This window comes from Gymnoscopelus microlampas (genome assembly GCF_963454915.1).
Source record: "Gymnoscopelus microlampas genome assembly, chromosome: 7".
NCBI lineage: Eukaryota > Metazoa > Chordata > Actinopteri > Myctophiformes > Myctophidae > Gymnoscopelus > Gymnoscopelus microlampas.
In genome coordinates, this window is record NC_139944.1 from 10,937,634 (window position 1) to 10,961,319 (window position 23,686).

Genomic DNA, 23,686 nt, shown 5'->3' on the forward strand with positions numbered 1-23,686 from the left:
CATTCACATACACACACACACACACACACACACACACACACACACACACACACACACACACACACACACACACACACACACATTGCAACCATTAAGGCACCATCCTGCTCTTCAGGACTCAGGAGCAGTTAGGGGGTCTTGCTCAAGGACAATTAACACTAAGCCAGGGTTAAACCGGGGATCGAACCGGTACACTTCCGATTCCCAAGCGACCACTCTACCTCCTGAACCACTGCCACCCAGTGTGTGTGTGTGTGTGTGTGTGTGTGTGTGTGTGTGTGTGTGTTACTCACCTCTAACAGTCAGCTCTATCTTGCGGTCGTAGCGTCCAGGAAGATTGGATATTCTCTTCAGGTTGACGCTGATAGACATGATGTCTGTTTATCTGTCTGTACAGTATGTGTTACATGATGTCTAGCGTGTCTTCAGAACACACTTTACTGTACCACCGCGCTCTGACCACTCTGGTGCGTTATCCAAACAAACTGCTTAATCATAATGTGGAGGGTCGCAATTAGAAATAAAAGTCCAGTTTTTTTTTATTGTTGTTCCATACGCCTCAAGGTGACGAAGATGACAGACGTTTCGGCCATCCAGCCTTCATCAGTGTGTCTTCAGAGAACGTTACTCTGCTTCCCCGGTTCTGCTGAACTGCTTTCAAACTGACTGCGTGACGGGGGGTGTGTGTGTGTGTGTGTGTGTGTGTGTGTGTGTGTGTGTGTGTGTGTGTGTGTGTGTGTGTGTGCGTGCGTGTGTGTGTAAGTAAGTAAGTAAAGGTGTGATTGGTCTCTCCTACTTTTTTAGGTGGAGTCAAACAGGAGCAGTTGAAGAAACCTACCTCAGTGTGTGTGTGTGTGTGTGTGTGTGTGTGTGTGTGTGTGTGTGTGTGTGTGTGTGTGTGTGTGTGTGTGAGTCAGTGAGTGTGTTTATCTAGTGGGCTAAAAGATGTGTGCGTGCAAACATACAGAGTGGAAGCTTGTTAAGTGCTCCAGTGTCCTGTCAGATGTGTTTGAGAATGCAAATAGAGCTGCTCAACTAGTTCCACCTAATGTAAACGCCAATCAATATCTACTGTATGATATGTCCCGCCCTAGCAGACTGTTTTCTGTAGAATCAAATATGAGCATTTCTGGCCATGTCATGGCATATTTAATAATTACATCATTTTGTTTGGTACAAAATCCAATCAAGTCCAAGATGTATTTTCATATTTTTAATAGGATTTGATTACACTACATGGTAATGGCACTTTTGACTTCTTCCATTGATATAAAAATCCCTTGTAAAGCTTTCAGTTTTCCAGCATCAATTGTTTCCAGCATTTTAAGCATAGATATTATTTTTATAGATAGATATGACAGTGCAAAGGTTTAAGTGCAAAGTATTGGTCAAGTAGTTAGAAAATAAAGCTGTTAGATATGTTCTGCATAGAATTAGTTTGCATAGAGCCGCTGGGTTAGTATTAAAGTACACAGAATGGAAAGGAATGAGTAAACATATTGTTACATACTGAAACATCAAATACATGTTAGAGTGTGTGTGTGTGTGTGTGTGTGTGTGTGTGTGTGTGTGTGTGTGTGTGTGTGTGTGTGTGTGTGTGTGTGTGTGTGTGCGCGCACGTGTAGGTGGTACTATCCATGTTGGGGGAAAAACACAATCCCTACAAGGATAGCAAGATCTGTAACAATAGTCCTGATGGGACAACATTCGGGTGCCCTTGAGAGAAAAAGTCACTTTCAAGGCTAAGAAAATGTTTGGGAGTGTGACGAATAAACAATCCAAAAATGCATCTGTGAATATTCCACACGGAACTATCAATTTGGTGATGCCTCATTCATACTGATTGACACTTTTATTCACAGTGAACAATCTACCTTGTTTCAAAAAGAAATGACTTTGCTTTAGGGGCCCTGTACGCAAAGAACGCCTTTTGAGCTGAGGAGCACTGTGGATATCCATAGCGCTTGCAGGCAGCGTTTATTAACACCCACAACGTTCAAAACAATCAACCATTGCCGTGCTCAATCTAGTCCTGATCTATGTTATTAGCACAAATAGCTTAACTGAAACAAAGAAAACAAGGGCTTCTCATGGTTGTGGTACCGATTCAACATCGGGTCGCAAATGTCCGGGTTGTCAGACACTGCCAGAAGGATCAAAAGAGCAGCGCTCGTCCCCAAAGGTTGAACTGTTTCCAGCTTGAAGCGCTCAAAAACGCTGGGCGTCGGGAGCGCTGACACTCGGCCACTGGGTGGAAAGAGTAGCGCACCAGCGTGTCTTTACCATAGAAATGCATGGTAGATGCAGACTGGTGCTGCCAATCCAAAAGGCGCTCTCTGTGGACAATAAGGGGCCGTCCCTTTTTGCTGCATTGCATGTGCGTTATGTTATGACGCAAACAGTGGATTAAATTAATGTGAATTACTCACACAGAATAATAACACTCCCATTGCGTAAGGACCTTTAGGGTTAAAATGCGTAAGTGTTTACGTGTGCATGCATGCATCATACTTCAGGACAGGGATTAGCTGAGGGAATACCAGGAAGCGAAGTTGACATCCTGGTTGGCTGACAGCTAGCAGTAGCAGTGGTACTTATTGATTAATATGGAGTGATAGTGGCACATTGTTGACTGCTGACAATCAGGGAATGTTGTTTTGCGTTTGGGGGTGTGGTTTAGGCCTTGGTGGGCGGGTCCATGCCTCTCATCTTGAAATAGGACACCACCTGCTTGGGGACCTCGGCTAACACACTCTTGGCCAACGCCTCTTTGGGAGCCTGCAGACATAATAATGACCACATTCATTAAATAACCACTATCATAGTACAGACAGACAGGTTACATGATCCATCTAATGTAACAGAGGATGAGTGTCCAGAGACCTGTCAAACTACTTCTCCAGAGTGAGTGTTGTCCACGGAGATCATCTGACCTTGTTCCCCCCAAATGTGTCTCAAACATGGTTAAAAATGCATTCTACTATGCTCCCATTATGTGGAATGACCTACCAAAACCCATTAGAGATCTCGACTCCCAACCCAGACTCAAAACTAAACTAAAAGAATGGCAGAAGTGAGCACAGTTTAACTCCTTGAACACCATGGTAGTAGCATCCTCTGCTCTCCGCCCCGCCTTTCTCTGTAAATATAGCTGTTGATGAGTTTTCTACCAATATATATTGTAACCACTACGCCAGTGTAGCCATATTTAACCATATATCTAGCCATATTCAACCACACGCCTAAAGCCGAAAAATAGATCAACAAGCTCACAACATGTCGCACGGTGACACATTGTGAGCGTATAGATCTGCTATTTTCTGATACATGACACTGGCACGCAACTAAGTATAAATCATGTTTTCAACCCCTAAACCTAACCTCTAAATGCCTAATCCCGACCCTAAACCCAACCTGAATCTTTTCCTAATTATAAATCCAAATTTGATCTCTAAAATCTATTTTAAACCATAAAACAACAATTTCTCTTAGGTGTGAGGACCACGAAAATGGTCCTCACTACGTTGATTTCTCAAATTGTACTATTGTACTAGTGACACACACACACACACCTTTGTATTAGTATACTAGTGAGGACATCAACAATCTGGCTAATTGTCCTCACAATGTCTATTTCTCAAATTCTAATACTTGTGGGGACAGTTGGCCCTCGCAAGCATAAGGACACACAGACTTACATTAGTGAAGTCCCGGTAGGGGACAAACTGGACGATGTCCCTGCTGACAGGCTCTCCGCTCTGGGATTTCAGGACGCCGTCGTCTCCGTCCAGCAGCTCCATGGCTTTGAAGTCTGCCGGGCCCACGCCCACGATGATGATGGACAGAGGCAGGCGGGACGCCCGGACAATCGCATCTCTGGTCTGGTCAAGGTCTGTGATCTCCCCGTCTGTTAGGATGAGCAGCACGAAGTACTGCTGCTCACACGTGCGCATACACACACAAACACACACACACACACACACACACACACACACACACAGACAGACAGACAGACAGACAGACAGACAGACAGACAGACAGACAGACAGACAGACAGACAGACAGACAGACAGACAGACAGACAGACAGACAGACACACACACACACACACACACACACCAAGAGTTGAGTGTCTTTAACCCATTAAGACCTGAGGCCGATTCTACAAATGCCTTCTAAATCCTAACAGTTTTCTAAAGAACTTGTGTTTCTATGTCAGTGGTTCTCAAAATCAATTTTCATGTCAAGGACCACCCAAAATATGTATTTGGCCACGGACCCCCATCTCAAAATATTTTGTTACAGTCTTTGTTCCACAAGCAAAGATTTGAGTTAAAAATGTTTGCTTTAAAAAATATTAATATTTCATAAATTGCAGATCTACAAGCTTGTAGCGTGGCACTTGCTCCCGCGCTCTGAGCTCGTAAATCTGCTATTTTTGAATAGCCAAAGTATAAAATAATGGATAAAGTGGTTAAAACCTAAAACGACACAGATTCCTTCCCGGTCTAAATGGGTTAACCTGGTTATGCTCAAATGTATGGGAGAAAACATTGAATGAGGAGCTAGATCAAATTAGATTAGCCTTCACTGTCCCAGATATTTCAGCGAGGCCGTTTGTTTAATGCTGCAATGGCTGAGTGGAAAAACTCGGAAGAGCAAATCTTTTCCCATCTCAAAGTTGCACATCTATGTCCAGATGGCATGATCGTGAAGTGATGATTGAGGGAGTGATCAGTGTCATTTGCTATTGTGCGTGATAAACGTGTGATGGCTTTATCATTCATATCAGAAAGTGTGTGTGTGGGAAGGCCAATAATCTTGGAGGCAGTACGTCTAATAGTAATACACGGTCAATATGCTATCATGTAAAATTCAAAATTCTGTCTCTGTGTGTGTTAGAGAGAGAGTGAGTAAGTGAGTGAGTGGGTGGGTGAGTGCATGTGCGAGAGTGTGCATGTGTGAGTGTGTGCGTACCGAGGCAGTATTGCTCTGGGCAGCAGCAGCTGCTATTCCAGCCACATGGTTGATGAGGGGAGAGAAGTTGGTTGGTCCAGACAGCCTGACCTGAGGAAGAGCAGCACGATACGCCTCCACTATGCCCTGGATACCTGTGTGCGCACACACACACACACACACACACGTTTGTATTCATTATATGAGTGGACGGAAACACGCACAAACACACACGGTCAAATGTATGAGCGGCTGGCACCCCTCAAAGACAGACACAAGGTTTCTGCTCGACAGCGACGATATGTTGTTTGTTTGCTTGACCACAAATGTTAACAATGTTATTTAGATAGCATGTTGTTTAGACAGATGCTAGGATTGATGTTTAGAGTGTGTGTGTGTGTGTGTGTGTGTGTGTGTGTGTGTGTGTGTGTGTACCTGCACAGTTCGGGTTGCTGGGGTTGAAGTTGAGAGCGAACTCATGATTGGCAGCCTGAAAAAAAACATAAAAACCCACAACAGATGAGACTGATTGGTTCAGATTAATAATGAATAGAGCGATTTGTGATTGGCAGAATTTAACATAGCTGTACTGTGATTGGCTGACCTGGAAATCTGGAGGTAGCTTGGCTCCGAATCCAAAAGCTGGAAAGAACTTATCACTGAGGGGGGGAGAGAGAGAGAGAGAGAGAGAGAGATAGAGAGATTAATTAATGTTCTCTCATCTCTACTCCAAGTAAATATGTGGTTTAGAGCAGGAATTCTAAAAGAAAATTCATGTCAAGATCCCCCGAATTAATATTATTATTGTATAATCTATTAAACTGATTAGTTTGAATAACTGTGACACCCCTAATTGATAGTGTATTAATGTGTCATAGGAGCAGATGTTCTCAAAGTGGGGTCCGGGGACTCCCAAGGGTCCTTGAGGGGGTTACAGGGGGTCTCCAGAAAAATCAGTTAATATAACATCAACATCAGTTTAAAGTCGTCATGAAATGGCTTTATTACTAACTGTTTTGCTAGTAATAGTCACGATGCGACGCATTGTGAGCTTGTAGATCCTTGTCTGCAATTTTCAGAAGGTTTTTGAACTTGTGAAATGGGACATTCTGCATAATGAGTACTTTTATTTTTAGTATTTAAGTATATTTTGATGCAAATACTTTTGTACTTTTACTCAAGTAAATGTTTAATACTGGTACTTTTACTTGTAACAGAGAATTTCTACATTGCAGTATTGATACTTTCACTTGAGTAAAATTTTTTGAATACCGTACTTTTTCCACCACTGCTCACCTCAAATATTCATATTTTAATGTCCTGTTTAAGTTTAAAATGAGTAATGCACCGTCTGGCCGTCATCTTGAGTTGGACAAAGAACGTATCTAGCAGCCAAAGAGTCTCTCTAATGACAATCAGGTGCGAGTGGAGGAGAATTAGCTATGGGAATCAAACAGGGGAATAATACAAAGATTCATATTTATTCATAAGGGCCTGCCTATGTCATCACGCAGTACGTTTGCGTTTGACAGGAAGTAATTCAAATTCAACTTTTAGGGACTTTTGACACAATAATACACAAAAATGTAGTACTAACGTGTCGTAGTCCTGGACGACCAGGCCCACAGACCAGGTGGCAGACAGGTACTGGTTCAGACCATCAGGACTCATGTAGTGCAGCGAGTTTGGAGAGCGAGGGTCTCCATTAGACCCTGTGAAGTCTATACCCACCTACACACACACACACACACACACACACACACACACACACACACACACACACACACACACAGTATTAGTTGCTGGTAGGGCTGAACGATATTGACAAAATGTCATTCTTGATATTTATGCCACATAATATCTCAAACCTGTAGTAATATCTGTAGTAACTCTGGCTTGATTGATTGATTGATTGATTGATTGATTGATTGATTGGATTGAATACTTTTTTAGTAATGTAAACAGCATGTGGTGCAGTAAGACATGAAGGATAAAAGGATAACACAAAATAAGTCCTGGGGACTTGTTTCCACTGTGGTCTTATGTATTCAATTCATCAACATAGCATAAAGAATTTACACAATACACACACTATAAGTACAAAGGAGATGGGAAATTACATTTACCTCCATTTGTTGTTTCCTGATAAATGTTTTTCAGGACAGTTTTGAAAGAAACCAGTGTTTCACATCCTTTAATGGATGGTGTCAGGGCATTCCACATTTTGGTGGCAAAGTAGTAGAGTAGTCTAGAGTTTTACTATGTTTAATTGTGTTTCAATTGTGTTTTCAGCCGATGACAACAAACTACGTACTGTGAAGTTGATCTGACAGCCTCCCATCACATAGTCCAGGAAACTGTACTGAGTCACCAGCTGTATACACACACACACACACACACACACACACACACACACACACACACACACAATTAACTTAAAACATATTTCTGCTTCAAACCAAGCATCCTGTAGCAGATGGCTGATATTGTTTCTATATTAAAAAGTTATAATATCCTATATTAAAATTGGCTACTGGGAGGGCCGGCGGGCTGGCCGGCGGGGTGGCCGGGCGGGCTGCTCTCTTAACACATGGGGTGCCAAATCCGTATATATACGGTTTTGCAAAAGGTGCAAAAAGTTACTCGGAGTGCCAAAACGTTAAAACGGTTTTGGTATCTTTTTGTTTTTTGTTGTTTTTTTTCCACACGGGAGGGGCTAGAGCAGCTCTGGGAGTACCCATTGTGATCCTGAGAAGGATAGGCCAGATGGATCACCGAAAAAAAAAACATGGCTCTTCCTGTCTATTTCCTTCTTTAAAACGTCTGTATCTCCGGATCTGTTTCCGGTGGGGAAAACCGAGTGAAATGTTATCGTTCCAGGATGTGGCCAGGGTCATCGCGCTACCTGAATGCATGCTTTTTTTTACGTGGATTTGCTCGTCGTGGAGTCTGAAGCTTTAAACAACAAAGCGCAGTCAATGGGGAGAATGCTGGCACCCACGGTAAGTTGTTATTAAAAAATCCAGGCACCCAATGTGTTAATATAGAGCAACTTAAAACAAAATAATTTCACATGCACGTTAAGACTGTTATTAACACTGTGGAACTGTGGGTAATGTAGTCATACCTTGCAGCTCTTGGCGATGACCACCCCAGAGTTCTTGTAGCTCTTCTTCTTCTTCTGTTTCTCAGGGTTGATGCAATCAAACTCCACCTGGAGACAGCAGTACACTCTACAGGTCACACTGGGTACTGCACGTACCAGACAGTATGGACTGATGTTCTTATGACATTAACTTGTCCTTGTATTCCCAAACCAGTTTTTCTTTCAAGTATATTATTGATATTTTGATGCCAATACGTTTGTATTCAAGTCAAATTTGGAATACAGGCCTTTTACTGCATTAGAGAGGACCAATTATAATTGAAGCCAGATTGAAAATGGGTGAAGTTGTCCTTTAAGTAAAAGAAAATTGGTGGTTAATGTATGTTTTGTAATAATAATAAAAAATAATGATAATATTAATGTCAATCTATAAATGTAACTTGTAACAAAAGTCTTAAATAATTATAGTGGAGTCGAAAGTACAATATTTGCCAACGCGAGTAAAGAAGTACCTCAAAATTGTGCTTACGTACAGCACTTGAGTAAAGTATATGGGATAGGATATAACGTCACTCAGCCAATCACAGCGCTTAGGGAAGGGGTCTTGAGGACAACTGGCTTGGGAATCGCTTACATGCAAAACGGACAGAAGCTAGAAACAGGAAGTAGTTAGAAGGCGGCAGGAAGTGACCTCACCGGAGAGCCATGCGCTGCTTTCTGCAGGTCAGAGACGTTAGTGGAAAAAGAGCCGATCAGATCATGAGAACCATCATTGTCATAATCTGAACAAGTAACCTAGAGAGGAGAGCAGAGGAGAGGAGAGGAGACATACCACTTTGTTGTTATTCTGGAGTAGCTGGTTGGTTGTACAGCTGAACTGTCCTATCTCATCTGAACTGGTGTCTTCATCTTTATCATAACACACTACCTGAAGTGTGCGCATATGCACACGCACAAACAAACAAACACACAAACAAACAAACAAACATGCACACAAACACACACACACCATACAGACACAGTTAGAATTATTTGTTTTTATTATGTCCACAAACAGAGCAAAAGCAAATGGCATACATACTGACGGTATAGAACAATACAAAGCTAATACAAAATATGTTCATATTATATATCCTGTCATGACCAAAAGAACAAGATGGCGGACACAAGCAGGGGTGTGGCTGGCATCTCTCTCTCTCTTAGGACTAGGGTCTTCTGTGAAAGACTGACTGCTCCTTTACGTGTAAAGGAGCCAGCTGAGGTGGTTCAGACATCTAGTGAGGATGCCTCCTGGGCGTCTCCCAAGGGAGGTTTTCCATGCACTTCCAGCTGGGAGGAGGACCAGATGGGAGCATTACACTGGCATTAAACACCTTGGGATTCCTCAGTTAGAGTTAGCCGATGTGTCCTGGGGAAGGGAAGTCTGGAATTCTCTGCTGCTACTTCTGTGAGCCAACTCCAGATGGTAAAATAAGGATAGATGGATGGATGGATTCATGGCATCACATATTTTCCAAACCATACACAACAAGCAAGTGGCTACAGCAAGAATGGAATGTCCTTGACCAGAGGTTCCCATTTAATGGTATGCTTCGGTACAATGGTGTGTATTTCAAGTTGTCCTTCGTTTTTTTCGTTTTCTGATATTAAGATGGAGGTTGTTATCCCGCCACCATGATGTCAGCGCTCTCACTTCTTCTCCGTTGGCTGTTTCGTCGTTGGTAATCAGGTGATGACAGTAGTGTTGTCAGTAAACGTTATAAAAAGGAGTTTACACTGTATGGTCACACAGGGAGTGCAGGAGGGGGCCGAGCCCACAGACCCCAGTGTTAATAAGAGCCGGAGTAGACGTGCTGGTGCCAATCTGCATCACTTGCGGTCTGTCTGCCAGGATTGGAAGTCCAGGATGCAGTAGCACAGGACGGTTTTGAATGCTGAAGAACTGTAGTCAATGAACGGCATTCTCATGCATGTGTTCCTCAGTTCCAGGTGGGAGGCTGAGGTCTTCGTCTGTTCACTTGTTGTGCCTTCAGCAGGGTTGACTTAAATCTTGACTTAAATCTTGACTTAAATATGACTTTCAAACTTTTGCCTTGATTACGATTAATTATTATTAATTATTTTTTGAATGCCAACATTGAAAAACAAAGTATAATACGTGATTACCGGTAATCAGACGAATAGGTTTAGTCGATTATGAAAACTAAAAAAATATTAATAAATTGTTTTGGGTTAATTCGTTGATATAAAGAGAAGTCTCTTATTGGTTCTAAATATCGGTTTTGATATAATTTCGGTTAACTGACCATGTCTAACCGTGGTCAACTTTGACGACCCGAAACAGCAAGGGTGTGTAAAATGCAGCAGCCTCACATCCCTTCTCTTACTCTACACTGATTGGCTCAAACTTGACCGACTGCAGGTGAGGTGAAGGCCAATCAATTTATTTAAATCGGGAACCTTTCTGATATTCGCCCCATATTTACAGCCAGCCGAAACTACGAAAAACAACAGAAGCTCTGCACCTGGACTGTAGAGCTTATACATAACTCCTTCATTCATTGTAGCTGAGCTTGTTTTCAAGTGGCCTATGTATTGTGAGAAGCTGGAACTTTATCACCTCATCATCAGAAATGCACTGAAGCTTTGTGCTGTTGAGTTGCATATACATACACGACGACGTATTTATGTATGCGGTGTGCCTGAGGGTTAAAAACACTATGACTATGACAACAACACATTTCACAAAACAACATTTGAGAAAACATGACAGTTAACAAAAGACAACATTTTAGAAAAATTACAGTTAACAAAAGACAACATTTGAGAAAACAGGACATTTCACAAAAGACAACATTTAAGAAAACCCAACATTTCACAAAACACTTAATTTGTACAAGGATATATATTATTTTCTCCTTTTGTTAATTGACAACCCTTGTATTTGCTCATTTAAATTTCAAAGAGGTTAAATAAATTCAGGCACATGGTTTTCAAAGGAAAATATATGGAATTGTTTACATTTAAACATGAATCGCTTTTGAAAATCTAATCTGTATGGCACTCATTGTCTTTTCAGTCTATAAACCTTACAATCATTATTATGATTACTATTATGTTGTTATATTGTATTGTATTAAGCACAGTTTTACAGGGCATATGCCACACTTAAGTTTCACTGCTTGTACCTGTATGAGTGAAAGACACATAAACCCTCTGGATTCTTGATTCCGTCTGCATCAGAGCTTATATTATAAGAGCTCTTTATTGTGTGTGAAAGGAATTCTTCTAAACAATTAGCACATTATGTAGAATTGTCATTCTAAACCTCTGGTCTTGCGGTTCTACATACAGCCAACCAGTTGGAGAAATTGCAGATTGAGGCTTTAATCTTTGCTTTTATGAAATATTATATGTGTTATGGAAGATGCTTCTGAACATCAATTTAAAACTTAAGCAATACAACATTTATTCTATTGCTAGTTTGACCCATTCTACGCTTTAATCTCATAGAAATGACTGAAATCAGTCATGGCGACTGCGTGCGTACGTGCATGCATGTGTGTGTGCATGTGTGTGTGTGTGTGTGTGTGTGTGTGTGTACCTTGATAGGTTTGTCCAGGTCAGAGCTACAGAAGGTCTGCAGAGGAACAGTGAACTTCTTCCATGATGGAGACAAGTTGTTCTTCACCACCTACAACAACAACACCACCACCATCAGTATCATCATCAACATCATTACCATCAGTGTTACCAGATTTTGCGAGAGAAATAAGCAACCAGGTCTATGACAATAAGCCCAAAAGAAGCGACCAAGGCCAAAAGCACTTTAAACCTATATACGCCGGCTGTTTGTAAATAGCAGAGCTTATAGGTCTGCTATTTTGTTTTAAATATATAAATCTTGTATGGGCGTCCCTGGCACAAAATATTTTCAGATGGGGGTATGCGGACAAATAATTTGGGGGTCCTTGACATGACAATGTTTGAGAACCACTGGTTTAAGCAACATGAGGAAACAAGCCCAAATAAGCAACTACACTTTAGAAACAAGCCCAAAAGAACGCAACCCGCAACTACCAATATTTACAAGCGACTTTACAGAGAAACAAGCCCAAATTTGCTTATAATTAGTGGACATGGCAACACTGATTACCATGGTTAAAGCTAGGCATAGACTGCACAATTTTAGAAATGTTATGTTTTACTACTACTCATTCTGTATGAGCACATCGTTCGCCATGTAAAGCCAAAGCTCATGATTTATGTGCTCACACTGTACGATGCCATTATCACGCCCGACATCCTGTCGGCCCGATTCGGCCTTACTTTCAAATGAAACACAGAAATAATTATTCCCTGCCAAAGTTTGTCTCTTTCATGTTTGTTTTGCGGCAGTGGCTCAGGGGTAGAGTGGCCGGGTAGAGTGAACTGGAAACCGTATTGTTCCCAGTTCGATCCCGGGTTACCCCAGAGTTAGAGTCGAAATGTCCTTGAGCAAGACACTGAACCCCTAATTGCTCCCGATGAGCAGGTTGGTGCCTTGCATGGTTTCCTCCGCCATCGGTGTATGAATGTGTGTGTGAATGGGTGAATGTAATGCACAATCTATGTAAAGCGCTTTGGATAAAAGCGCTGTATAAATGCACCATTTACCATTTAAAACAGTAGTTCTCAAATGTTTTCGTCCAAATTGTATTTGGCCGTGGACCCCCATCTGAACATGTTTTGAGAAACCCAATAAACTCCAACTGTTTTACATCTGCAATACCTGCATGTTTTAGGCATGGGGGCGAAGTCATTTTGTGGTAGCGCTTCTTTTAAAATCACTCATAGTCCTGCGTACCACCCGTTTCGAAAATGGCAATAGAATCATCGCTTCACAGAGTTTAGAGAAAGTTGCTCATGATGACAACGGTGAATTTTTGGACGCAACCACGCATGAAATGACTCCTCTTAGTTCTACTGGATATCTTCTCCCCTTTTGTCTAGTTTTTATTTGTCGACGAATTTTCAATATATCTAGTCAAAGTCTTGGTCATCATAGCATAGTTTTTATTCAGTTTTTGTCAGTGAAAAAAGGTGTCGATGAACATTTTTCGTCATAGTTTTGGTCGACAAAATTAACACTTTCTGTCTCATAGTAGCCAATGAAAGGAATGGACGCACTGCCTGATACAGCAAGGGTCAGTGGAGGAAATTGTTTGTCTTTGTTATTGCACCTCTAGCTACCCAACATAGACGGCAGTCTATGTTGGAGAGAGTTACCTCTGTCCTGTAGACCAGAGTCCACTGTCCTCCGTCTCCTTGCTTGAAAAACTCCAGGAATGGATCCGACTTCCCAAACATATCCTAAACACACACACACACACACAATTATCTAACATGCTTGATGAGGAGAGGAGAGGAGAGGAGAGGAGAGGAGAGGAGAGGAGAGGAGAGGAGAGGAGAGGAGAGGAGAGGAGAGGAGAGGAGAGGAGAGTGTTTACCTTCTTATCGAGTCCTTTGGCCTCCATCTCCAAAACAATCGCTCTCTTATCTTTCACCTCCTCTGCAGTAATCTACACACACACATATACACACAAAATACAATTAGAAATCACAATCTCTTTTGTTTGGGTTTCTTGTGGTTGATTTAGTGTAAACATTTTCACTAGACCTGTAATACCATATGTAACCAGTTGGTGTCACACTTGACTAAGGAATATGAGAGACCGTGAACATTTTGCTGTTAGACTGTGAGGAGATGAGTTATCAGACCTAAAGCTATCAGAGAGGTTATAAACTGATATGAATCAATCATTTAATGAGCTCTGCGTTTTTTTACACAGCTGAAGTGTCTTGGTGACAGCTGACAATAGACCAGAATCCCTGACACTGTCGTCACTTGGTCTGTAGTCTATCCAGACTGTTGACTTACAGTTTTGAAATGCTCCTGCTTAACAGTCTGTGCAATGGAAGCACTTTTGCGGTCATGTACATAAGTCCTACAGTCAATTTGACTAAGCATAATATCTAGCTTGCTGCTGAACAGAAATGGATATTCTAAAAGTATATTTGAAACATATTTTGAAACATCTGATATAAAACCAACCTTCTTTTTTTTAAGGAAGTAAAAAACGTGAACATCTTTTAATACAAACTATAGCAGTGATGAAAATAGTGGAGACACACAAACTATCTCTCTCTTAATACAAACTATAGCAGTGATGAAAATAGTGGAGACACACAAACTATCTCTCTCTTAATACAAACTAAAGCAGTGATGAAAATAGTGGAGACACACAAACTATCTCTCTCACACACACACACACACACACACACACACACACACACACACACACACACACACACACACACACACACACACACACACACACACACACACACACACACACACACACACACACACACACACACACACACACACACACACACACACACAGTACCGTGATTGTTCCCTTGCCGGCAGGTTTGTCCTTCTTCAACTGAAGAGGTCTGGTGACTGTTTTACTGGAAACTATCTGAGAGAGAGACAGAGAGAGATTATTTAGATTTTTGTTTTTTTCATTGATTGAATACGTTATAAACAGTTTGCCAAAAAAAAGGCACAGTGACAAGGGGCCTGTGTATTCAATTAATCGAGACATTTAAAAGACAAACAGAGATTATTTACATAAATAAAACCATTCATGTTTTAAAAGTTCATGATCAAGGAACATGATTGGAGATGAAAAAGTGAAAAATTACCCAAATATATCCGAGTTTACATGTATAGCATTGTTGTTGGGCAGAAACCTCACATCTCCACTCCATATTTAAACTTTGTATGTGTTTTTTTGTCAGTTAATGCCCTACTTCATCATACTACAGTGTCAGACAAAAATTGAAAAAATTGCAGTTCTATACACACCACTTTTAACTATTTTTGACACATTTTTGATCAGAAAAGTAAGGGTTTTGGACATACAAGGTTTCCACCCAACAGTGACAACTTAAATTAATATAGTTGCCACTCCACTACATCAGGGTTGGTTTGATTGGGTGCATGAGGAAGGTAGTGCACACACATCCATGGCCCAGGTGTAAGACAGCAGTATCACAAAAAGAAGTAGAGTTTGCACACTGGTAATGCTGAAAAAGTGCGGCTATATTTTATTGCGTCGTTAATGTTTAGTTTTTTTTATAAGATCTTCATCAGGACATATACATGGGAATGGGCGTACACACATACGTTTACATAGGTCACCATCCACACACTGATGGGTTAAACCCAATAAGGCACGTGAGGTCACCTGTTCACAACAATCACAACACAAGTCATCAATTGTCTGGTTTTACATCAAATTAAAATAAACAGTGTGCACCCATCCCTGAATCCAAATAGCAATAAACACATTTACATTTAAAGTATCCAAGATACTTTATATATCAGGTACCCATGTTATGTTATATATAATAATATTTACAACAGGGACTACATTGTAGGGGGATCGACAATAGAATCCCTCCATAAGTGACAAACTCGTATTAGAATCTGGCATATTAGAGTCTCTTGGCAAAAATAAATGTCAACTCTATGAGCGCACTCTTGTTACATGTGTCATGTAAGGTGTATGGATAACACACAGTGTTATAAACGTATGTGTGTACGCCTATTCCCATGTAATTCCCTATTTTCCGGACTCCCACAAAAAGTAATGAACCGCCTCCTACTTGTCCAAAACACTGCAGCTAGGGTTCTTAAGAAAACCAGAAAATATGACCATATTACCCTGTTCTCACTGCACTGGCTACGCGTGGCACTAAGAACTGATTTTAAAATATTATTGTTTAAATCACGGAACGGCCTCGAACCTGACCTTCTGTCCCCTTACATCCCTTCCTGCAACCTTAGATCAGCAGACCAGCTGTTACTCACGGTCACCATGTCAAGGGCTGTTGCAGAAGGGGATTAGAGCATTTGCCGTAAGGGCTCCACATTTGTGGACTCAGCTTCCTCTGGAACTTAGACAGGCTACCTCACTTCTATAGAATGGCTTTTAACTAGAGGATTAGACAATGGACTCTCATTTGATCTCGTTTGGACTGTTCATTTGAGGACTCTTATTGTATTGCCTTTATTTTGTTGTTTCTTCTTTTTTGGTTGCTTGCTTTAATTGAACTGTCTGTGTTTTCTTTTTCTTTACCCACACTGTGTTTTGTTGTGGTTTTTGCACTTTGTAAACTTGTTTTTGAAAAGTGCTATACAAATAAAGTTCATTATTATTATTATTATTATTATGTATATGTCCTGATTAAGATCTGATTGATCGTAACGGAACGTTGACGACGCAATCAAATACAGCAGAGCCTTTTCAGCATTACCAGTGTGCAGACTCTACTTCCTTTTGTGGCTTGATTGGTTACCTGTCCCAGGGTTAGCTCCGCCCCTCCCAGGAAGTCGTCATCGGAGAGGTCATTTGACTTGTTGTCGATGTCGTAGATGGACAGTTTGAGTTTCTGAACAGTTTCAAAGTGATACTTAATTGTCAGCCTGCTGCTGAAGGCAGGATCGTTACTGTTCTTTATTCTCTCTGTACGCCCCACCTAGAGAGAGAGACAGAGAGAGTTGGCAAACTGGTTGTCAAACTGGACCCCCTGGTTCCTTCGCACCCCCTGTGTAACTGGCTGCTAGACTCTGGCAAAAGGTTACGCAGCATCCGGTGCAGAACAGCCAGATTTTGCAAGAGTTTTTTTCCCCAAGCCATCAAACTTGTGAACTCTAAAAAAGTGCAACAACCCCCTATAAGTGCAATATCCTCTATCCTTTCTCCTATATGCTGCTGTGGACTACTTGCTGTGCAATATTTCTGTCTCATTATGAACTGACAGTGATTTTATTAGTAGTGATTTAAATATTGTAGTATTTCAGTATGTTTTAACTGCGAGTAGTTTCAGATTACAGGAAGCCAGTGGAACGGAATGTCGTTCAATTATGCATTTCTTGAAAATGTCAGGGAGGGACCATCACGGCCATTTAATCGACTAAAATCTTAAAATATTTAGTCAACTAAAACTCAGATAACTAAAATGTCACTCAAACATAATGGAATTGTATTCCATTATGACTAAAACTAAATCAAAATGTGCTATCAAGATTAACACTGATTGAGACCCTTATTATAAGTCACATGTGATAACACATGCTCATTTTTCCATTATTCTGTATTCTGTATAACAGGATGATCGGATAATCTATTTGCCACATTGTGCTCACATTGTGTCTATGCCTGCCCTATCACACCAGATCTACAAATTAAAAATGTCTCGCAAGGAAACAAGTTATTAGCTTGTAGATCTGTTCACCATTGTGTTAGAGAGTGTAAACAAGGCTTATATCAATCTATATTTCAAGATGTGATGTCAAATATAGATATGCAGTATTGCAGATCGAGCAGGACACATTTTAAAACATGTTTTGGTAATTTAGTGATTGAAAGTGAAAGCAGTCGGACAGCATCATGATCTGCAATGCAAATATTTTAACAGTCTTATCTTATCTAAATTTAAATAATAAATAAGCAGTTAATGTGAAGTTTATACCACCGCAGCTCTATTATCCACTAACTAAATATTGATTTACGACTACTGGCACATAATCTTAACCATACCCTATGAATCCTATGTATGAATCTTGTATGGGGGTCCCTGGCACACAATATTTTCAGATAGGGTCGGCGGAGCTGTACACATACTAATAATTTGGGGGCCCTTCACATGAAAATGTTTGACAACCGAACCGCTGGTCTAAACAACAACCCCAATAATCTACACTTTAGAAACAAGCCCCCCCAAAAAAACGCAACGCACAACTACTAACAATATTTACAAGCGATTTTACAGAAAAACAAGCCCATAGTCGCTTATAATAAGCAGCAGACATATCAACACTGGTAAAGGAGGAGGTCGTTGAGAAAGGCCTGAACACGACCTGTCACCAGGCTGGCCTGACACACTGGCACAGTGGAACACGTTCCTTTGACAGACTGTTTTTCCTATGTTGGATAGGGTACTACAGACACACCAGAGTTTGATTCTGCCTATGCGGCGGATTCTGACAATGCTTTAGCCTGATTATCTGGCAGTGAGTCCACTCAGTGAGTGGGCGGAGTCTATGATCTGGAGCCAGGCAATGCTTTTCAATGGGAAATCAGACAGTGTATCAGATAAACCTTGATGATTAAAACAGCAGCTGCTGAGGTCCAAATATTTGGATGTGTCACTCTTTCTAAACAACGCGTTGTGTTAGAGTCTGCCAGTGAAATCTGATCTCCTCGTTGTAAACCCAGTCGGTCGGCTCAGAGTAATTTGTGGTTTTCTATGTTTCACGTTTGATGTGTAGGACTGGCAGCCATAAGCAGCTGCTGTAGCCTACTACATGTGTGTTGTACAACAAGCACACACACTACCGCCGAGTCGCCTACAGTGCAGCCCTGACGTCAATTCCCAACTAAGCCCATTGCACGGTTTCTTTTATAAACAAACAATGTTAATCATGTTGCCATAGCCATATTGCTTATTACTAGTGCTATACAACAGTGGTTCTCAACCTTTTCAAGCCGTGACCCCCCAAAATAATCATATTTGAACTGGGGATCCCCCATCCTGACAAGCACTTGGAATTGTAGGAGTTGAGGCATTCAATTTAGTTTGACTCGCAGATCTACAAGCTCTATTTTCAAATGTTTTGCCTTTCTTACATTATTTAACAATTTAGTCAATGTTTTACCAGTTTTTATAGTATAGCTTGTTGGTTATTTTCATGCAGTAATGGACTTTTTTCATTTCTTTTTAGGTCTTAAAAGTCCTTAAATTGTTCATTCACTGTCATCTAGGGACCCCCCAAAATCATGTCGGAACCGCCTGGGGAACCACTGCTATACAAGATGGATTTAAAAACGTCGAATGAGTAAACACAACATCTTTGGCTGTGGTAGCTGTTGTAGACAAGTTTTTAACTTCATGAAAGATTCATTCACAGATTCAGTCTGATAATCAGGCTAGCTATCTGGTGCTAGTGGAACACCCCCTATAAGTGCAATATTCTCTACCCTTTCTCCTATGCTGCTGTGCTCTATATGAGGAAGGAAGCTGGGCGGTGGATAGAAACTCATTCTCAGTGACAGGAAATGTAGCATCACATAGCGGACTCTCTGGCAGTCTTTCTATTGAACTGCACCTCAAAAGGACCAGTTCACCCATTTTGAACCCATCTTCATATAATTGGTCCTCCTCACTAATGCTCATCATAATGAGCATTAGCACGATTTCCGTCTACTCACTCTGGGTCTCAGAGGAGGGCTGTGGACAGTGCACCGATGATGTCACTGGTAGGCAGGTTTCTGAACTGTCCACAGTCCTCCTCTGACACACAGAGTAGTAGTAGTGAAGACCATTTATATGAAGGTGAAATTAGGTGAAGAAATACAAACACACACACAGCTTGTACCTCTTCCCATTTGTCTCCAGCACTCTGCAGCAGAACACACAGAGGGTCCGACTTGGAGCCAACATCCTTATCCAGCAGATTGGAACAGGAGACGGTCAACTCTACCTCACTGACACAGTCTGTCATCTAGAGACAAACACAGACACACACACACAGACACACACACACACACACACACACACACACACACACACACACACACACACACACACACACACACACACACACACACACACACACACACACACACACACACACACACACACACACACACACACACACACACAGAGAGAAACAGACAGAGTTAGTTCATTCCTAATCCTTACACAATAATGTGATGATGACTCACAGTTGTAGCCACATGAACCCTAGCGTCCGTATTCTAGGGTGAACACAGTGTGTGTGCAACAGATTGATGCAATTAACTTTCAAATGTCACGTGCGTCCCGTCTCAGAAAAAACAGTGGGAAACACTGACTAAGTAATGTATACTGTACTGTACAGGGTTTAAGTGGTTAAGAAAAGCTCCCCCACATGGAATGAGGAAGCCAGGGAGACCAGAAACAAGGAGAGGGAGTTAACCATGTGCTCCATGAGCTAAACCACTGCTTCTAAACCCATTCAATCCAGTAACACATCTACAAATGTCTTCTAATTTCTAACAGTTTTCTGAAAACTGTTGCTATGATCTCAGTTGTTCTCAAACTTTTTCATGTCAAGGACCTCCATTATATGTATTTGGTCGCAGACCCCCATCTCAAAAGTTGTTACAGTGACAATGCAGTGCAATGATTTGAGTTACAAATGTTCACTTTAAAAAATATATATTCAAAGATTTGCAAACATTTTCATGATTTTTCAAAAAGAAACGCGCTATGAGCTTGTATATCTGCTATTTTTGAATAGCCAAAGTGTCAAATAATGGCTGTAGCTAAAATCGAAAATGACACAGATACGTTCTCGGATTTAATGGGTTAAAGTGGGGTCTGGGGTCCTTGAGGGGGTCCCAGGGGTCCTACTACACAGCTAAATTAGTTAGTAAAGCATCAACCACTTTAGCCATATTTTATACTCGGGCTGTTTGAAAATAGCCGATCTACAAGCTCACAAGAACAATCTTGAATCACTGTGAAACATTTTGTGTCATTTTGAAATTGTTGAACGCCACAAATCTTTTCCCTGACTCCCTGGCACAAAATCTTTTTCAGAGGGGGGTCTGCTGCCAAATACATTATACATTAATTTGGGGGTCCCTTGACATGAAAAGGTTTTAGAACCACTGAACTAAACAACACCAGGAAAATGTAATAGATAGAATAGAATAATGTCTAAGAAGACAATGGCTATAGTTGCAGTCCTACCTGGAGCGTCATGGTGGAACGCCTGATGCTTCCAACAGGATTAAGTGCAGTAAGTCACAGGGATATAAATACTACCACTTACTTACCAGCTACACTGACCGGGAAACGCTGGATCTCTGAAGAACATGTTCAACTGTATAGATCAGAGGGTTTCTAACTTCTTGTGCTCAAGTCTAAAGGCACATCTGCATTCATATCTGTGCAAAATAGCCTCCATAACACATCTCATCACACTGTAAATGTTTTTTTTGTATGTATTTATTATAAATTAAGACTTTTTTCATCCTTTCACATAGCCGACCTACTAGCTCACAACGTGTCACAATGAAACCTGTTGTGAGTTTATTTCTTTATTCTAAATAACATTTTAAAATGAATACCGTTTGGAAACCACTAGTCTAGATCAGTGTTTCCCAAACTTTTTGATTTCAAGGACCATGTAACTCTGCCAGAGAACAAATGGAACCACATGGACCCTTATTTGTACACTCTCAGAGTTACAGACATAAGGGACCATTTGGACCATCTATCAATCATTTACCTGGGACCCCGTATAGCCCCTTCAAGGACACCTGGGGGTCCACGGACCCTACATTAAGAACCATGATGTATGACACTATTGACATAAAGATTGTGAGGAACTTATGACAGTAAAAATGTCAACATTTATGGCCCTCCATAGCGTCCCTGTCTGTTGATTTGCACAGTATAGAAGGAATCGTGGGTGTTTTATTGGACTCCTCGTTGAATTTTAACAAACAAGACTGTAGTGTTGTATGTAAAGGGACATTTTTATCAGCGTACAACCTCAGTCAAATGGAACGGTTTATGCCAAAGATAACTAAACGGTCGGTTATCACAGTTCAACCTTATAAAAGCTTATCAACTCTTGTATTACTCTAGACTGGCTTACAGTAATTTCCTGTTTTGTGTTGACAGTGACATGATCCACTTTTGTTTACAGATGGTTCACAATAAATGCAGCTGCTAGACTTTTAAAAAGATGGATTAACTCCACAATACAACTCTGATGGTAACAGATTAATCTCTGGGTCTTATATTCATTCATATTTTATTTTATATTAATTTCATAAATGGGGCCAAATACATACACCTTTTGTTTAATGACATTTAAGGCCTAATATTTCTACAATTGTGACAAATTGCCAGTGGTGGAAAGTAACTAAGTACATGTACTCAAGTACTGTACGTAAGTACAATTTTTAGGTATTAGTACTTTACTTGAGTATCTCCAATTTCCATTACTTTTACTTCTACTTACTCCCCATCTCAGAGGCAAACATTTTACTTTTACTCCACTATAATTATTTGAAAACTTTAGTAACTAGTTACTTTGATGATTTTGATTATTATTACAAAACATACATTAACCACTTCAACCCTATATACATGTTGGCCATTTGAAAAGCATGTAGATCTGCTATTTTCTAAAGTTTTTTATACATTTGAAAACTTAAAATGGATAATTCTGCATAATGAGTACTTCAAGTACATTTTGATGCCAATACTTTTGTACTTTTATTCAAGTACATTTTTAATTCCAGACCTTTACTCGTGTCTCTACATTGCAGTATTGATACTATTACTTAAGTAAAAAAGATTGAGTACGTTTTCCACCACTGCAAATTGCTACAATTATGGCTAACCAGTCATTATGGGCATAAACAAGAAGTTGAAGGGTACATTTTGTCTGATGATGATGTGCCGTGCATGTTTCTGACCATTTTCCAAAGCATACTTTCATTCATTTTTTTTACATTTTGGAAAGAAATAGGCAATTTCACATTGAGGTGCCTTCCATGATAGGTGCCCACTGGACCTGTATACTCTCTGATCTAACTCCACTTACCTTCAATATCTATGTAACGTTACATTCTTTTAGCGTTACATTCCGTCACATAAAGAATGTAACATGACATTCAGTAATAAACGTACAGAATGTAACAGTAGAACAGAAGCCACTGCATCATTTCCTTTTATGACACGCCCTTATGTGCTACTTTCTGACCATTAAACTCAACACAAACACAAACATAATGAACATAAAAGCACAACTTATAATCAAACGTGATTGATGATATAAGTACATATATTTGTATTTTGTACGTGTATTTACCTTGTTGTTGAAGTTGAAAGATTGTTTCAGAAAACTCAGCGGAAAACAACGCAGACAACGTTGACGCTGACACGTACAAGGCGGAGCCCTCACCCCATTGGACAAACCACTGTGAAACCCCATTTCTATTGGACGAAACTGCCTGTCAGTCACGCCCCACCAAGGATAAAATGGAAGAAGGAGAGGTGACATGCGTCATGTAGTGGAGTAGCCTGGGCAGCATTCCATTTTCGGGTATATGATCCGGTCAGGAGCGGAAGTTAAAAAAAAAAGTGGCCGGATGGGCAGAACCGGAAAGACGTCTCACCCCAATATAGGTCCGTCCTAATAAAATCCTTGATGCGGCATAGTTTAGCTTATTTTTTAAATGTAAATGTGCGTGCACTATCCGGAGACTATTTAGCGTCTGTATTATCCCACAGGGAAATTCTATTCCATTTAAATAGGGATTGGGGAACCAAAACAAAGCGGCACCGCAAAACCGGATGGGCAGAATCCGGAAAAAGGATTATTTTTTCTTTTTTTTTTCAGTAGACCGGATCATATTGGGTCTTCTGTAACACAGACCAGGCTTTCCTCCGAGGTGGAAAGACTGGTGATGCGAGGTTAGTAGTGGAGTAGGAAGTAGAGATGCG

The 23,686-nt window shown here is 40.7% G+C and overlaps 2 protein-coding genes across 4 annotated transcripts in view; both read right to left on the minus strand.

The window, feature by feature from the left end:
• Positions 1 to 643, minus strand: part of fer1l4 (fer-1 like family member 4) — a 62,640-nt gene extending 61,997 nt beyond the window's left edge. For both annotated transcript variants that reach the window (XM_084063154.1, XM_084063153.1), the window contains exon 1: positions 294 to 643. In XM_084063154.1, the coding sequence (XP_083919280.1) occupies positions 294 to 372 (79 nt within the window). In that variant the 5' untranslated portion in view covers positions 373 to 643. The remainder of the gene's footprint in view (positions 1 to 293) is intronic.
• Positions 644 to 1,200: 557 nt separating this feature from the next.
• Positions 1,201 to 23,166, minus strand: cpne1 (copine I). Of its 2 annotated transcripts, none has more exons than XM_084063365.1 (16): positions 23,052 to 23,166; positions 19,554 to 19,679; positions 16,472 to 16,651; positions 14,512 to 14,586; positions 13,552 to 13,623; positions 13,331 to 13,414; positions 11,667 to 11,756; positions 8,759 to 8,857; positions 8,084 to 8,170; positions 7,271 to 7,330; positions 6,554 to 6,687; positions 5,561 to 5,615; positions 5,392 to 5,446; positions 4,978 to 5,111; positions 3,699 to 3,935; positions 1,201 to 2,778 (listed from the first exon to the last, which is right to left on the minus strand). In XM_084063365.1, the coding sequence occupies exons 2-16, from the start codon at positions 19,677 to 19,679 to the stop codon at positions 2,677 to 2,679; spliced, it is 1,590 nt and encodes a 529-aa protein (XP_083919491.1). In that variant the 5' UTR covers positions 23,052 to 23,166; the 3' UTR covers positions 1,201 to 2,676. The 2 variants fall into 2 exon arrangements, with proteins under 2 accessions (XP_083919491.1, XP_083919492.1); XM_084063366.1 differs by lacking the exon at positions 8,759 to 8,857 and adding an exon at positions 8,895 to 8,990.
• Positions 23,167 to 23,686: the final 520 nt, after the last annotated feature.

Excerpts from the sequence above, each read along its gene's own strand:
- cpne1 (XM_084063365.1), bottom strand. The coding sequence starts at position 19,679 with ATGACAGACTGTGTCAGTGAGGTAGAGTTGACCGTCTCCTGTTCCAAT. Across the intron at positions 13,415-13,551 it reads CCAAAGGACTCGATAAGAAG|GATATGTTTGGGAAGTCGGA; the intron begins GTAAACACTCTC and ends GTGTGTGTTTAG. Across the intron at positions 11,757-13,330 it reads CTCTGGTCTACAGGACAGAG|GTGGTGAAGAACAACTTGTC; the intron begins GTAACTCTCTCC and ends TTGTTGTTGTAG.